Genomic DNA, 18,310 nt, shown 5'->3' with positions numbered 1-18,310 from the left:
ATTATTATATAATATATATACACAGTATATATAGTATAATATATATACACAGTATATATAGTATAATATATATACACAGTATATATAGTATAATATATATACACTATATATATTATTATATAATATATATACACAGTATATATATTATACTATATATACACAGTATATATAGTATAATATATATACACTGTATATATATTATTATATAATATATATACACAGTATATATAGTATAATATATACTGTGTATATATTATATAATAATAGTCTAAGTTTGGGACAATAGTCAGGCTTAGGGCTGAAAAATGAAATGAAAAGCGCATTTGAAAGATTCAGGGCACTTTCTTTTTGTTGTTGTTGTTGTTGTTGAAAACAAAACGTAGAAAGCTTTAAGATTTTTGTTTTAATCCGTTAATGTTTACATAGCTGGATGTTTTTTTCGTTTACGGCTGACGTAATGCGCAACAGGAGGGTCACGTGACCCGACAGTTTCCGTTAGCTGCGGGCAGAAGATGTTCACGGTTTGTGCTTTATAGAAGGAAAAGTCGTTGGAAGTACGGAGGGAGAGACGGTTAAAAAAAAAAAAGGCGAAGCATAAAAATAAATAAGTACTGAAGTGGGAGAAAGACGGGAAATAATGACTCAGATGTTGTAGGGTTTTTATTATTATTATTATTATTAAAATGGCCATTAGGGAGCTGAAAGTGTGTCTTCTGGGGGTAAGTGTGGAAAAAACTTTCTCTAATAGTTGTTTCTAATCATCGACTTGATTATAAACGGTTTTAAACGCATTAGGAAAATGTCATTAGCTAGAAAATGTGCTTAGGTTTGATTATACAATGGTATTTTGGTCTCCAATCCCCCCCCCCACAGACGCCTTACAGTTTAATGGAAACTTGCCTACAGAAGTAGTTAAGATGCTAAGATGCTAGCTAGCCTCTGTTTAATGATGCCAGATGTTTTCAGGGGAAAGTAGATATATGCTAATGAAGGCATTAACATACGCTTAAAAGTCGCCGAACGACGTCATAGTCTAATATGCATATTCATTGAATAGACGTACTCATTTGCATATTTATAATCACACCCTCTGGTGTCACCCAGATGAGGATGAGGTTCCCCTTTGAGTCTGGTTCCTCTCAAGGTTCCTTCCTTTATCTCAAGGGAGTTTTTCCTCACCACAGTCACCTGAGTCACCTCAGACTTGCTCATCGGGGATAAAAACAAACACTTAAACATTTAAATATATCTAAATATTAATCTTGAATTTTTGTATTATATTAATCTTTATTTTTATTCTTTATAATAACCTTTTGTGTTATGTTTATGTTCTGTAAAGCCGCTTTGAGACCATGTCGATTGTAAAGAGCGCTATAGAAATACATTCGAATTGAATTGAATATCGAACGTCTTACTTTAAGGAGGAAGGAAGATTTTCTTGCGTAGGAAATATATATAATAGGTTAAATATTGTTTAGGGTTGTGTTTTAAGGGTTTGCACTTGTTAGTCAAGATCAGATTGAACTTTATGCCTTTGTTTTTTTTTTTGCATTTGTTTTGTGTGTGTGTGTGTGTGTGTGTGTGTGTGTGTGTGTGTGTGTGTAGGGATGCATAAATTTAATTTTCATTCATTGGTCAGAAGCATGATCACAAGGTTAAAAAGTAAACAAAGCTCTTGCCAAGTTTGTGTAGAAATAATAAAAAATCACGGAAAACGAAATGACTTCTTTAAAACATTTTTATGTACGTCGTTCACCGTTGTGTGTTTCTTTTTCTTCTCTCACATCATGTCACACATCAGCCATGTGCTTTTGTACGGTTTTTGAGATCTACGGTACATTAACGCACGTCAACATCTCATCTTTTTAACTGTGGCACTGTGTCAAGCCAGACTGAGTACACCACAGTTTTTTTTTTAGCACAAAATCACTTTTTTCAGGAACGCCCACAGTAAAAACATACAATACCAGCCATTACAACATCATCATCATCATCATCATCTGTCCTACTTGAGTTAGAGAACAAACAAGCTTCTTCAAAGAAAAAATGAATACCAAAGTGCCAAGTAACACACTACCTACATCTCCAAAATAGTACTTAGTATGTCAGTGTTCTTTTTGGAACGTGGTCACATATTTGTGGTGGTGCTATGACTTGGGGGGAAAAAAAAAATGATTTTTTTTTTCCGAAAACTGTTTTCCGTTTTCTTTTTTGCAAACACAGGACACAGGAGTGGGGAAATCAAGTATTGTTTGCAGATTTGTCCAGGATCATTTTGATCACAACATAAGCCCAACTATTGGGTAAGTACATACTTTGGAATATACTAATTCTTATATTAATCCCAGCAGTAGACCCTGATGTGTCTTTTAAAGGACTTGGATTCCTGATTAACCACTGAAATGTGCTCATAAGCTCGATTTATAAGGCAAAACCAGCCTCATCTTGTCTCCTTTGCTGCTGGAATGTTCTCAGACCCGGTTGTTTTATCGTGACTCAGCCCAGTAAAGCTGAGCAAGGAACTTTTCACATCTCACAGTTGTTTAGATAAGCACTTTAAAGTTTACTGCTCCCAAACAAGCTACAAAAATATATCACTAGGTCTTGCATGAAAATCGAACACATCAGCTATGTGCACGTTGGGATTTCTTACGTTATTTAATTAGATTATCGGAGCAGTTTTCCGTATGTACATTATTTTCTCTTATATTGGTGTGGAAATAACAGACAAAATGCATCTGCCAGTATGAGTTAATCACTAAATGAGTTTTGAATGCAGCAGTCTCATTCAGTAGCCTGTGAGAAAGCTTTTCATTCCCTCTTCCAAATCTCAACACCTGCTGCCCTACACATGTGCACCGAAGATGTGGTCTGGCTTTGGTAGGAAACAGATGCTAGAAACAGTGACAACACTGAGCACAATCCTGCAGTGTTGGAGTCTAGCCAAACTTAAATAATATCTTTGCATAACACTGTAGCTTATAGCCAAAGGTGCAAACGTGATGTTGCATCAGGAGAGGATCAAGTCTTGGGCTACATAAAGTTACATTAATACACATACTGTACGTTAAATGGCCAAAAGCCTCACCATCACATCTGTATATAAGTTACATACAGATTTCCCAAAATTTCCCAAAACACTGTCGAACCCCATTGCCTATTATGATCTCGCCCCTGTGCATAAAGCGAGCACCATGGTCTCTTACTTCAGTAAGTACCCCAGTCCTCCTCCTCCTCCTCACCCAACATCAGTGTCTGATCTCACTAATGCTCTCGTGGCTGAATAACGAAAGCTATTTTAACAGCAAACAAGGATTACATCTGAAAAGGGACGTTCAAAAAGCAAATACGGGTGGAACAGACAGGTGTAAAAACACCTTCGTCCATATCGTGTAATTAGCTTGATTAGAAAAAGCAAAAACATCTGAGCATTTACTTGCATGGTCAGGCTGCTCCAGGGCTGGGTTCAGGAAACTCTGGCTTATTCTGATTCTATAAACCAGCTGTAATTCTCACCACTTCCATAAACATCATTTGAGCTTAGTTTGTGTTTTCACAAAATCTATTAACATTCAGCTTTCTAATTATTAGCGTTTGATGTGGTTACTGGATACGGTTCGCGACAGGACTGGAACACTATAAATAAAATAGGTTTTATGGTATATATACTGGTTTGGGGCATTGTTAAATAAATCACTGCAGATACGACAATGAAACCTAGATAAAGAAATACAGAAATCTCAATCGTGTCTACTTCTGACAAATCAGATGCTGATGATATTTCCTACATTTTTCTCTTCAGCATGTTAAGTCAGTCTGAGTTTCAGACATATTTCTGAATAATAAATAAATTTCACAGGTTCATGATGGTCTATGTTTTCTTAATGAGTGTAAAGAAGGTAAAGAACGGTTGCTAGATTAGAAAAATTTAGATTAGAAAATAATTACACCTTACAGGTTATGTTGCTTGTATATGAGTTCAGACCTGGAGATTAGTGTGGTGTCCGCTTCGAGTCTGCACCGAATTACAAACCGTGTTTTAAAGAAATGGAGTAAGAATATAAAAGGGTTTACTCCCCTCTCATTCCAGTCTAATATCAATAACAAATTCTCATCATAGGTGTCACACTGTTGTGCCACATAACTGCTCATTGTTTTCTGTTTATGTGTCAGCGCATCGTTTTTAACCAAGACTGTCTCCTGCGGCAACGAGCTTCACAAGTTCCTGATCTGGGACACGGCGGGGCAGGAGAGGGTAGGCGGCTCATCATTATACATTCTGTACACCTAGCAGACAGCGTTGTGTTACATGTGTGATGTGTTGGAACATCTTGAGTCTAATGGGACATTCAGACCTAGATGAGGTTGTGGAGGACTATTTCTGTCTTCTCATGATAACCAGAGATTCTTAATAACAGCTTATTTAAATGTATATTTATGAGAATAATAACACCCACACTGGGGTTAGAGAGCACTGTGTAGGGAGATAAGTAAATCTTTTTTTTTTTTTTTTTTTTTGTCTTTTTTTCTTAGTTTCAGAAAGTTTTATTCTTTCGCATCCAGCCCCGAATCTCAGGAACGTAGACCTTGCAGATGACTAATAAAATTCCAATGTGAATTATGTAATAGTCTAAAGATGAATCCTAATATAAACTATTGTTTTGTTATCGTCTCCTTTTAACCATTCTGCTAGAGATCTTTTGCTGATCATTGTCCATGTTTATTGAGAAATAAATACTGAATTTCAGCATCACAGCTTTGGTAACCTACTGTGATATTTTTTAGCCGTTATCTCAAGGCCACGTGGAACAAACACTAGCATCCCTTACATTTAACTGTGGTTGAGTTAATGCTTGATGGACCAGACACATCCTAATTATGTTTCTGTACAACCTACTCGTACAAAGATTGACAGTTTTGAGGAAGTGAGTTTATTGTTATATTCAAAGACTCAAAATCAAAGCCTCAAATCAAACTCTCCTGTTTACTAAATGCACTCTACTTTTGCTTCGAACCTTCTTTGCTTCCTCTGTAAATGTCCGTCGGTTCATAATACGCATTACTTTACAGGTTTCCATAATAAGATATAAAATCCAGATACCACCATAGTAGTTTATACCAAAAAATTTTTTTTTACGAAAGAAGAGGAGTCTTTTTGCTCATGAGCTTTCATTTACTGAGCCAACGTTAACCGTGACCTGAGACCGGGACAGTGAACAAACGACTAAACCCATTGCTATGCAACTGGTGGATTAGTAGTAGGAGACTTTGTAGATTATGTTTTTAAATAAAGTGCACAGATTATGGCAAGTGTGCCTTTGTGATTGCAGTGCATTTACACTTCACATGAATAAAAGAGGAAATAAAAAGGCTCATTTTTTTTTTAACACACCTGTGTGTGTGTGTGTGTGTGTGTGTGTGAATAAATGATGCTTGTAGTGCTTGCATAGCTTCTATCAAAAGCCTCTAACATCTCTTTCTGAGTGTTCAGGGCGTAATAGTTTTTCACATGTAACAACTCCAACTCGTTCATCCAGCAGCAGACGTCAGCAGCGTCTTTATAAGAACAGTATGGTGATTTTACCCCCATACACAGTGACTACATGCTCTTAGCTCTGCATGCTTGAGACCAGAGGTCAGTCTCTGTCTGACTTTCTCACTGATTTAGATGGAAGTGTGGGTGGTTTGGAAAATGCTGAGCAGGTACGTTGTCTGCTCTGATGTTGCAAGTGCATGACATCATCAAACGCGCACTTCCTCTTTGGGATGTATTTCCTGTTTTCTCGACTCCTGGACTGGATGACTGTCTGATGTCCTCATCTTAATTAGATATAGAACAACCGTGTTTTCAGACAGACCAAAAAAATGTATATTGGGTTCGATTACCTTTAGAATTTTATAAAGACACCAAAAGGTTAAGGCTACTTCAGTAACCATATTTAAAAAATGTAATGGATCTGTTTTGCTTTGTCACAGTTTCACTCTCTGGCCCCAATGTACTACAGAGGGTCTGCTGCTGCTGTCATTGTGTATGATATCACCAAGCTGGTAAGCTCGTCTGCACAGTTTTACACTCGCGCACATACGTAACTTGTGCAATTAGCAAATGAACTGTACCACGATCCTAATTACTAATGCAACTCTCCTCACTGTATATACTCAGTTTATAGTGGGATAGAAAAAGTGTGTTATGCGATTCACATGTCCTTGGTGTTTATACGTCGTAGTAGATTTATTTGCCGTAATTGCTGCAAATATACAGGTGCTGGACATATAATTAGAATATCATCAATATGTGAAACTTGTATATTATATTCATTCATTACACACAGACTGATCTATTTCAAATGTTTTTCTTTTAATTTTGATGATTATAACTGACAACTAAGGAAAATCCAAAATTAGAAATTTCAGAAAATTAGAATATTACTTAAGACCAATACAAAGAAAGGATTTTTAGAAATCTGGGCCAACTGAAAAGTATGAACATGAAAAGTATGAGCATGTAAAGCACTCAATACTTAGTTGGGGCTCCTTTTGCCTGAATTACAGCAGCAATGCAGCGTGGCATGGAGTCGATCAGTCTGTGGCTCTGCTCGGGTGTTATGAGAGCCCAGGTTGCTCTGATAGTGACCTTCAGCTCTTCTGAATTGTTGGGTCTGGCATATCGCATTGTCCTCTTCACAAAGCCCTATAGATTTTCTATGGGGTTAAGGTCAGGTGAGTCTGCTGGCCAATTAAGAACAGGGATCCCATGGTCCTTAAACCAGGTACTGGTAGCTTTGGCACTGTGTGCAAGTGCCAAGTCCTGTTGGAAAATGAAATCTGCATCTCCATAAAGTATCAGTGTGTGTAATGAATGAATATAATATACAAGTTTCACTTTTTGAATGGAATTGGAATGGAATAAATCAACTTTTTGATGATATTCTAATTATATGACCAGCACCTGTATCTGTCTGTGATGCATTGAATGTTGCATACAGAATACAATATACACAGGCACAAGATGGATTTGCACCTACATTATTGTCGCTTTGGAGAACTGGAGAGTCTTTTCTCTCTGCAGGACTCCTTCCAGACCTTGAAAAAGTGGGTGAAGGAGCTAAAGGAGCATGGTCCAGAGGATATTGTGGTGGCAATTGCAGGAAATAAGAATGACCTGGGTGACATACGGTGAGCATCTCTAGCGGTCTGAGTTGTTTTGGCTCTTTGCCTGCAGTTTAGAATGAGTTTAGATATGAAAAAGTTTTGAGTAGTTTGGCCTTGATGTTTGCACTGTGAGGTATCAGTCAATCCTTAGAAAAAAAATCTTCAAGGGGGTTTGTACTGTATGGTTCAAACCATATGGGTACTAACCAGTCCTAGGTGAATATTAAAATCTAGCAATGCAGAAACAACCCATATGAACAATTTAGTTGGCTAGCTATCTAGCCTACAGCTGTAAATATCCTAATTAATGTAATATAGCATTATCAGATCAGTAATATTTCTCAATATTTTTTTATTTGAGTATATTGCATGATTAGCCCTGGATTTTAACCTATTTATTTATTTATTTATTTATTAAATTACGTGCTTGCATATGGACTGGCTCTGTGTCTCTCTTCTTTTTGACCAAGTTATTTTGCATTTTCTTTTTTTTTTTTTTAGGGAAGTTCCCACAAAAGACGCCAAGGAATTTGCAGAGTCAATCGCAGCCATATTCATTGAAACCAGCGCTAGAAATGCCGTCAATGTTGAGGAACTCTTTCAAAGTATAAGTAAGTGTTGCTTGAATCCATCCTAATAAACCTGGAGTCATTGCCTAAGCTTAGCAGTCAGAAATATTGAGCTGATATTGCCACTGTAAAGATTTATGGTTCTAATATCTCTGGTTATCAGTTCATTGTTGTTTCATGTATAGACCACCAGTAGAAAAAGGTTCTTACAATGTAGATTTTATATATTTTATAATGTCTACGGTTCGAAATTTGTTTCTAAGACAAACGTGAATACTGAATTTAATTTCAAAGTATTAGTTTATTAGAAAGGAGTTTTTTTTTTTTTTTCATTAATTTCATCCCCCAAATATGTCGTTTTTATTTATAACTATATTTAATGCATTAAGAATGTGTTTGTTTTTTTTTGTTTTTTTTTTTTTAAGAAAAGCTTCCTGATTGGCAAAATTCTTCCTCATGCCAATATTCTAAAAGGAGCCGTTGCAATGTGTTAATCTGTATCCCAATGTCTGCACTACAGGTCGGCAGATCCCCCCTCTGGAGAACACAGACGTGGACAGCAACGAGTCATTCAAAATCACACGCCAGCCGCCTCCATCATCTAGACGCTGCTGTTAGAGGAGTGAGAAATTTGGCTTGCTCTCTTCCTCATAGCTGGATATTAATTTAGCTTTATAACCACCGTAACCTGTAACCTAAAGCTAGCCTGACTTTAGTGCTGAAGTTCAAAAGAGTTTAGATTCAGCCGTTTTAAGCAAACAGCAGTTTAACGAGTTTACAAAAGGACGCAAGGCGAATTCAACATGTTCACTGTGAAGCAATGGAACAGGGTTAGCTGGCTAACTCTGTAAGATTAACTTCATAAGGTGACGAGCCAACAAGGCAAACCTTAAAGCCTGACTGTGCTGTTTTAAAGTACTAACCGTCTTTGTTTAATACCGATCCAGTATCAGTTTGATATTTTTTAAAAACGGCTCAGACTGTTTACATGTACCTTCTATAATCAGGTCTTTTACCAACTCCCTCAACTGACAGCTATAATATCCACAATACATAACATATAATCACAGCATGTCTTGTCGATTTAAAGGCAGATTCTCATTGCTCATCAGAGCAAAACGCATCACAAAGAACTCACACAAATCTCTCGAGCACAGAGAACGCATAGCCGAGGCTTAATAAATAATTTGATAATTATATATTAATAACTTAATTGTTTGTTTGTTGCAGCTAGCATTTCTGTTAATCGGGTCAAATCTTTTTTTCACACCGCAGGAGAAAACACCAGAACTGAAACGGACTAAACACTGCCCCAGTGAAAGCAAGATAAGAGGTCAAATTTAAATAGAAACCAAATGATTGAATTAAATATGAACCGGATGGAAAGTAACCACTACTCAGTCTTAGATAGAAGCTTAAGGAATAATAGACTGTTAGGAGTGCTTACTGTACATCTTTTGAGTTTTGTAAAATTCCTGCACGTTAAATTTGAGATTTACAATTTTAAGATTCCTCTCTGATTTCAGCCTGTGAGCTAATGTAATTTTAACAGGAGACTTTCCAAGTAGAATGATGCCCATTCGTGTTTTATAATCTCTCCTCATTGTCCTCATCGTTATATGGCTCTTTTAACGCCATCTTGAGCTTGAACACGTAGCCTAAATGTCCTAAAATACATGTAGGATATGTAAAAATTGTAAGAAGTGCGTGTGTTCTTCAAGTGTGCGTTAAATAGCTGAAAACCTGTTGTGCAATTTGACACCAATTTATGTTTTTTTTTTTTAATAAATGCTGCCGATTATTTGTACAGAATCCTCAGTTATGTAAAATACTTGGAATTATTACTAATCCATGAAGTGTCTTAAATGTGTGAGATGAAGATGCTGACACTTGTAGTAATTCGCACTGGTCTGTTGAATGGGCATGTCCAAGTGTCTGAAGTATTTACAAATGTAGCTGTAAAAAGTTGAACGTCTAATATGTTGGATTTTACAGTCGGACATCAAGAACTGGTGAAAGTGAAACTGTAAACTAATCATTTATAGGTTGATCAATCATCTAAAATTGTGTAATATTATAAAAATATTATGTAATGTTACAGTCAAGTGCAGATGTTTGCACCCTCATCGTTTTGTGCATTGGGGAAAAGTATATATTAAAATCATCTAAAACTACAGAATAAATTCAAGCAGATGCCACCTCATAGCCGCCGGGTCTCCGTTCAGTCCTGGGCTCTGGTTTCTCACTGCGCTGAGTTTCATATGTTCTTCCCCTATGTCCGGCTTCTCTGGTTTCCTTCAGGCTCGAGAGGAGACACATGAGAGTAGACAGATAAGATATGCTAATTTGCCACTAAGTGTGAATGTGTTTGTTATTATATGTAGCACTGGTAATATTCATTCATCCAAGTGACTCAAATCTTTAGATTCCATTCACTGAAAAGATTCGCTCACCGATTCTTCCTGTATGTTCATGTTTTACACAGATGGGATTTAAGTGAATAAAACCTGTACATGGAATTGATTAAGAGCTAGTCGTTCACTTAAAAGATTAGGAACGAAACACTTTACATCCACATCCAACATTCTTCAGAAAAAGATTCAAAATAATGAAATTTGTCAAAGTTTTGCCAAGATCCAAAATTTCCAAGGTGGTATAAATAAAAATAACACTGATGCATTTTGATAATTGAGTTAAAACATCCTAAAAACACTCATCATGCACTTAGGAAGTTGATTATAAAAAATGGCTCATGTTCATTATGTCCTATGTGGGTGTAAACATTTGCACGTGGCTATAAATGTGGTAATTGGAGCCAAAAGCACTTTGTCTAGTTAAAGATGGGTGAACAGCCACCAGGGGGCAGTGCGAGTTAACGTCCTATAACAAAATACTTCATGCTGGGTCTCTCTCTCTCTCTCTCTCTCTCTCTCTCTCTCTCTCTCTCTCTCTCTCTCTCTCTCTCTCTCTCTCTCTCTCTCTCTCTCTCTCTCTCTCTCTCTCTGTGTGTGTCCATGGATGATCCCCCTGGATAATGTCTGCTGCGAAATTATATTGTTTCCCTCGGTTGTGTTGTTGCTTTTTTATAACAAACGTACCTCTTTTTACAGCCTCTTCTCCAGATTTTCTTAACAAAGTATGTTGAAATATTCAATAATTTTCAGCTTGCAAACATTCAGAGGAATCATAATGATATCAAAGTCTCAGTGCAAACCGAAGTCAGTTTCAGTTGCAACAGCAGGTTCACAAAGGATGTGAAAACTACATCTGAAATAGTTACAGTGTTGGATGGTGTTATTTATACAGAGAAACCCAGAGGAAAACCTTTTAACATCAGAAATCAGTCTTCTCAATCTCTTATCTGCTACAACAGAATGACTAAGGAAAATAAAAGTCTTTGTTTTACATATGCCTATGCATTCATTACCAATACTGCCTATACTAGTGATAAGCAACAATGTCCTTATTATGTACATAAATTATTTACATCTGAATGCTGATCAGAGTAAATATTACATTTTGTAATAAGCTGTTTGTTAATAAATATGCACATTACCTTTACCTTGCAGTGTTGTGTTTAATTGTATAGAGAAAAGTATAAGGAAAACTGTGAGATGTGTTCTTCACCTTCCAGGAGATGTGGTAACGGTTGGGTCTAGAGCTGTAGAGCTGCGTCCTTGTCTTGTTTGGATTGGAGGTATGTTTGGTCAGAGTAGACTCCTGTTTAACGAGCCTGATGTGCTAAGAGGACAGAGATTATTTTTCCACAGATGTTTTTGTCACATAAAGCCCTTTAATAACCATGTTCATAAATGACAGAGCAACACATCAACATGTGACAATGACAATGAATGACAGTTGCACTGATGTTGGCACTGATGCAGGTAAATTAAATGGAAAAAACATCAACATTAAATGACCAAAAATTTCATCAGTGGAAAAAGTTCAAAATTCTCTTGATTTTTACATGAAAGAGAAAAACAAGACCTAAAGTGTCAACAAATAATTTTCAAATGTAAAATAATAAAGTACAGCATTAATTAACTGGTTACCCTTGTAGATATTTAAACAATTTTTCCCAAGAGTTAACCTTGTAGATGTTTTAAATTTTTTTCCAAATTGTAATTGCTTAGGGTGGCACGGTGGCTTAGTGATTAGCACGTTTGCCTCACACCTCCAGGGTTGGGGGTTCGATTTCCGCCTCCACCTTGTGTGTGTGGAGTTTGCATGTTCTCCCCGTGCCTCGGGGGTTTCCTCCGGGTACTCCGGTTTCCTCCCCCGGTCCAAAGACATGCATGGTAGGTTGATTGGCATCTCTGGAAGACTTGTCCGTAGTGTGTGATTGCGTGAGTGAATGAGTGTGCCCTGCGATGGGTTGGCACTCCGTCCAGGGTGTATCCTGCCTTGATGCTTGATGACGCCTGAGATAGGCACAGGCTCCCCGTGACCCGAGATAGTTCGGATAAGTGGTAGAAAATGAGATTAGAGTAAGTGTAATTGCTTAAATAAATCCTGAGTAGAAGCATAAATGATTGTGCATTTATTGGTGTCTTTTCCTATCCTTCAAAGAAATCCATGCACAGCGTAGAGGGAATAATGGGAGGTAATTGTATTGTACTCATGCTCTGATGAAAATCATTTGAAAGTAAATGGCTGTTTTGATTAAATTGGTTTTGCTTGTTTTGCTGAGGAAATGTTGAAAATCCTAACTCCATTTCTGACAGCTGTTTCTCTCATACAGCGTCTGGTGGACGGTGAGTCACAGCTTGGTTTAGACGTCATAGATTTTTTCCTTCGGTTTCACATCTGTGATGCTGAGACAACGTGAGGAATAAAATATGTTCTTAAATGTTCTATCGGTCTCCTAAACCTTTCCGAATCCAGTCCAGGACCTAATCAAGTGCGTGAAGGAATTTATCTGAGCCTCAAGGAGCTCTGAGTATCATCCTGACAGAGTCATTGAAGAACATTAGAGGAAGCCTGTGTGTAGTGGGAGTTACTGTCCCTGTAGTAATAAGCGTTTTGTTGGTTGTAGATTACTCATCTGTGTGAGTTAACACTCTCTCTGACCTCCTGGCTTTTTTCTTGTCTCAGGCTTGTCACTGTAATACCGGAGGTTCTTCAGGTTAATTTTAAGTGCGTTTGTTTGTGAATATGTGTGACAGGTCGTTGAGGGGGATTATTATGCCGTTTCTTCACTTTCCTCTCCGCTACTTGTCACTCGTCTGGACTACTTAATGCAAGTATCATAGAACTGGACAAATGGAAAGGGGAAAAAAGAACCTATTACCAAATGTCGTGTAGCACGTCACCATGGGAACATTCACATGAAGATGGTGCACGAATCAGGTTCCTTCACTTCAACCACACGGTTTCCGAAGCTGCCTGATGCCTGATGGAGACGCAGTACGTTGGGCTCATTCTCTCTGCTTTCTAATGACGCTGTGCAATAAGTAGCATTTTCATGTTCGATGCAAATCTGAATATAGCATAAGTCATGCATTGCTGTCCTGCAGAAAAAAAAAAGCAAGTGGCATTGCTTTTTCCTACCAGATAATAACAAAGCATCTATATAGAGCAGTACCTTTACTATACCGTGTATTGGAATTATTAGAATAGTCATATGTGGATTATGGGGGGCACGGTGGCTTAGTGGTTAGCACGTTCGCCTCACACCTCCAGGGTTGGGGGTTCGATTCCCGCCTCCGCCTTGTGTGTGTGGAGTTTGCATGTTCTCCCCGTGCCTCGGGGGTTTCCTCCGGGTACTCCGGTTTCCTCCCCCGGTCCAAAGACATGCATGGTAGGTTGATTGGCATCTCTGGAAAATTGTCCGTAGTGTGTGAGTGCGTGAGTGAATGAGTGTGTGTGTGTGTGTGTGCCCTGTGATGGGTTGGCACTCCGTCCAGGGTGTATCCTGCCTTGATGCCCGATGACGCCTGAGATAGGCTCAGGCTCCCCGTGACCCGAGGTAGTTCGGATAAGCGGTAGAAAATGAGTGAGAGAGTGAGTGAGATATGTGGATTATTAAAAGATTATTGGGAATAAAATGGAGGAATGATTGGTTGTGACCTTTGCACTTATGATGGTCCCAAATTGTGAAAAATATCATGTTCAGACACTCGTCATCAATGCTGTAGTCAACGTTCTTGAAGTTTAGACTACAGTAAAGGTTACGGGCCTGGTGTTGGGAGCTGGGGTTTGCCTCATGCTGCTCCAGGGATGTAAAATGCTCAATGGTGCTGTAACACAAAAGAGAAACTGAAATACTATCACAAGACCAAACAGAACCTTGGTTTCAACAATATAATGTGACAAACTTTACCTATCTAGTTCATTATTTAACTTTCGTCCAGCTCATTCATCTAAACCTAACAGAAAAGGAAAGGCTTTAACAACCAACCTATTTAACATCCAGTTTCTATTTTGTATCGCGACATAACATTTCATATCAACTGCAATCCATTTACTTTGTTTTTAATAGTGAAGGCTGTACAATCTGCCTTTAATGGAAGGCTTTTATGCAAGAAACCGATTCTAGCTGTGAATAAAAGGGTCATGTCAGCTTCTCTGTTGAGCTCAAGTGGAAGTGGAGGACGTTCATTCACTGCAGTTATTAGTTCCTTCTGTTTACTCTCTGACACGAAAATACCACATCCCCTCCTTCTATTTCTTTCAGAGCATTCTTTATGAAATATAAGCACAGCACCAGGTACAATATATTGCTGAGATTCTACTGCACCATTTGCTTTGTATTACTTAAAGCCACTTTGTTAGTCATTGTTAGTTTTTGCAATGTGGCATTTTGCAAATACACATTTCTAATCAGAATTATTATTAGATCATTTCAATGTAAATTAAAAAATGCTGTAATTGTTTTGTCTTCAATCAGACTTACTACTAGGGGCATTTTAGCATAGGCAGCGGAGGAAACCGGAAAACCCGCTGGAAACCCACACGGACACGAGGAGACCATGCCATACTAGGCACATGAGAGAGATTTGAGCTCAAGATCAAACTGGAAACTATTTACAGGACCTGAAATGCAACAACTCTGTCCTCAGTTTGACCAGATTACTCATGATATAATTTTTTTGTTTTGTAAAGCAAATGTAACCACTTATTTCTTCATTCAGACAAGACAGCACTGCCTCTTTTTACTAGGACAGAAATGTCACATCACAGCAGAGGACTGTCAAAGCTTGAGAGCTGTACTGTGCAAATCCTGACACATGAATGAGGAATAACTGTAGTCTAGTTAGGAAACACCAGGCAGCAGTCATTTCTGGCTATTTCTACGCACAGTCATTGTGTTACTCACACTGGTTTTGTACATGACCAAATGGAGGTTTTTCTCTAAGTCACAGCTCCTTTTTTCATTCGCTTACAAGTAGGCTCTCCATTCATGTGGCTTGTCTGAGAGGTATATATAGCATAGAGAAAAAAACAAGTATAGAATAATCAATTGGTATTTACACTGGCCCTGAGCTGTTCTTGTGTACTTCAGATGAACCCTGCATGGCTATATTAAGTTCCTATAGTTGAAGTTGCACTATCTAACTATTAGTTCTATCTAACTATCTAATATTTTTTTCTTATATTTCTTATACATTAATTTCACATGTACAGAAGCAATTACAGAAGCAAATGAGATTACACAGTATGCTACCTGCTAGCTCGCTAATTACCTGGCTAATCGAGAGAACGTTATTTTTTTTTTTTCTTATTTTTTATCAGTACGCCTTGGCAGCTTTGAATTAATTGAATTAATTACACAAATTATGATAACAAAATGGGACCGAGATACTAAATGCGAGTCGTGATAAAAATGCAGTTCATAAACAAGCTAGTTTACCCGCAAGCTAGCTATTAGGAGAACATGGAGGACGTTTACTAATGGAATATTAATATTTACCATTTTCAGTAAAGGCGAGGATTTTAAATTGGTCCGCTGTTATTTTTAGTCGTGGTTTGTGTATTAAAGACTTAACATAAAATTTGATTATTCCTAATGGCTTAAGATGGTATGCTCATTGTAAGTTATAATGAGTGAGTAAATCGCATGAAGTTCGTGGTTATTTAGCGTGATGGAGTCACGCAGTCCCCCGCCCTACACCAACACTTCCACACCTGCATGTAACACCTGCAACCGAATCTGTTTGAACTGACAGAACATGCGTAGGCTGTAACCACGAACGCTGTCGTCTTCTGACAACCCCAGACGCAGGAGCCATCTTCAAATCACTACAAACTGCTCTAGAGACCACTACTTTACATTACATCCTGCCAATCAAACCTGCGCTCGCCTTTACCTGTTGAGCAGATCGCAGCTTTTCATTACGGGAAATGTCATTCATAAGTGCAAAATCTAAAAAAGGCTGTGAACAGACTAGGCAAGAATTTCATAAAAATGTAGAAACATAAGCCCCATAGCTCATATATATCCTCACAAATGGCAGAAGGAAATAAAAACAAATATTTTATATATTATTTCTGTTCTGGGGGGGATTACAATCCACCCAATATTTATTCCATGATCATCTGAAACACATGTATAGCTAATTTTTTGTTATTAACATTATTGCTGAGTTTGTCATAATAAATTAAAAAAACTAAAATCCTCCCTTTAGTGCACAAATTGGTATCGCCCAACTGTTACGTGACAAAAGCTTGACACTGCGGTGTGACTGAGAGAAAGCGCAGCTAACCTTTAAGATGAAGAGTAGCGCTGTTTTCCAGAATATTTTGTAAGGTCGCTGATCACAGAAGAAGAGTTTAAAAAAAATAATAATTAAAAGCATGTACTCAAACAGAGACAGTAGAGATAATATGGTATGATGTAGCTAACAACACACCACGTACGTTGTAGCTAGCTAACTAATTTATTGTAGTTTAGCCATAACTATAGGTACGTTAGCAAAAAACAACCTTGTGTAGCATTAGCTAAATTTTATTTTAATAGATTTCATTATTATAAACAGCACCATTCGCACATTTTCCGGCCACTTGTATTATAAATTACTCGTGTCGGGTTTCTGAACGCTGTGAGGTGATATGAATCTTTGACAGAATCAACTCTTCCAGTGTGAACGTCCTGAAATTGACTCTAAATGACTCTCTCCTCTACGCTTCCATTCTTTTTACTTGGATGTTCTTAGTTTTATACCTTTTTCTCACTTGTACTGATTCACACTCACTCACACTTCATCCCCCATGTTTAAACCAAATCTATTTTAACCGCTAAGCGAATGTTTTCAATCCTTTCAATCATGATATTTGCCCCTGAGTCTTCTTACCAGTGTCATGTCATACACTGCCTTCTTTTAATGAGGCCGAGAGTGTCTTGTAGAAAAAGTGTCTTGTGGCCCAGTGTTTGTCATTTTTCTAACAAAAAATTTACTTTGTTCTTAATAGTGAGTTCTGCTAAATATATATGATGTGTATAGACCATTAAATTATGGATACTACTACTATTGCACATGATGATACAGTTTACTAGCCTAATTAGATTTTCACGCCGATGCACACAGGGAGTATGCAAACAAAATTATGACTCAATGCTAAAAGCTGTCAGGAGCTGTAAGATATACTGTGTTTTGTTGTGATTATGGGCCAAGACTGATCATCACTGCATTGCTATTTTATTGCATTTTATAAAGGGTTCTTTCACCTGAGATGAGCATTAAAAAAGCATATATACGTCCAGTAAAACACAGCTCCCGTGGGCTTCTATGGCAGATTAAAATCACACCGTGTTTCATTTAAATCATTAACACTAACATAATTATCTTTAACACTAACAAGCTTGTATGCATTATTTTGGGTGGTTATTTTGGGTAATTTAAAGGGTATAGATGTATATGAGTGTGCAATGCATGTTCTGCATTGGACTGGCACACACACACACACATGTGATATGTGTGTCCCCAGTGTTGCAGTGTTCCTTGTTGACTGGATAGTGTTTCCAGTGTTCCCTGTTCCCATGACAACATTCCTGCCTCACACCCATTCTTCCAGGTCAGTGCTTTTAGTGTTCATTGTTCCCACATTGGTTTCCTGCACCATGTCTAGTTTTCCTGCCTTACATACAGGGTTCCTGGGACACGGTTCCCTAAACCAGCCAGTGAGCACAAAGAACTAACCATGACAGTGTAGAACACACCATATAAAAGCTGTTTTTTTTTTTTACTTCTACAGGTGTCGGTTGCGCAGAAAAAAAGGGCATCGAATGCATTAGGCTTATAATCATTAGACTGGATACAGGGCAATCTGCCATTGTCACAGGCTGGAAACATTCAGCTTACATCAATCTCAGCTTTTACCATTGGTCAAAATTGACAAAGCAGCCATTTTCTCACCTGCCATTTATGAACGTAATAGAAATGCTTGGAACAAAGATAATAAATAATGAGCCGGACTGATTGTAATAAAAGTATATGGTGGCTTGGAGAGAGCATGTGGGTGGCAGCAGCATTCTGCCACGTTTACCAGTATTAGGGGGTTGAGAGGTAGCCAGGGGAAATTAGAATAGATATGCTCATCACAGCACCTCCACTGCAGTAATGCCACAGTCCTCTCTAGGCAATTAGTTA

General features: G+C 37.8%; 2 protein-coding genes across 3 annotated transcripts in view; one reads left to right on the top strand and one right to left on the bottom strand.

The window, feature by feature from the left end:
• Window positions 1-486: 486 nt before the first annotated feature.
• rab31 (RAB31, member RAS oncogene family) lies at window positions 487-11,282 on the top strand. 2 transcript variants are annotated; one of them, XM_060870314.1, is made up of 8 exons: window positions 487-719; window positions 2,224-2,303; window positions 4,174-4,255; window positions 5,977-6,048; window positions 7,070-7,176; window positions 7,654-7,763; window positions 8,242-8,343; window positions 8,997-11,282. In XM_060870314.1, exons 1-7 carry the CDS (start codon window positions 684-686, stop codon window positions 8,337-8,339), a joined length of 585 nt encoding a protein of 194 aa, XP_060726297.1. In that variant the 5' UTR covers window positions 487-683; the 3' UTR covers window positions 8,340-8,343; window positions 8,997-11,282. The 2 variants fall into 2 exon arrangements, with proteins under 2 accessions (XP_060726297.1, XP_060726288.1); XM_060870305.1 differs by having other exon boundaries at window positions 489-719; window positions 8,242-11,282.
• A 6,951-nt stretch (window positions 11,283-18,233) lies between these two features.
• The window catches only part of plpp2a (phospholipid phosphatase 2a), a 227,450-nt gene continuing 227,373 nt past the window's right edge, over window positions 18,234-18,310 (bottom strand). The window contains exon 7 of the transcript XR_009648454.1: window positions 18,234-18,244. The gene's annotated coding sequence lies outside the window, so the exon portion shown is untranslated. The remainder of the gene's footprint in view (window positions 18,245-18,310) is intronic.

This window comes from Tachysurus vachellii, chromosome 1, assembly GCF_030014155.1.
Source record: "Tachysurus vachellii isolate PV-2020 chromosome 1, HZAU_Pvac_v1, whole genome shotgun sequence".
Taxonomy (NCBI): Eukaryota; Metazoa; Chordata; class Actinopteri; order Siluriformes; family Bagridae; genus Tachysurus; species Tachysurus vachellii.
This window is presented reverse-complemented; position numbering and strand designations above follow the sequence as displayed.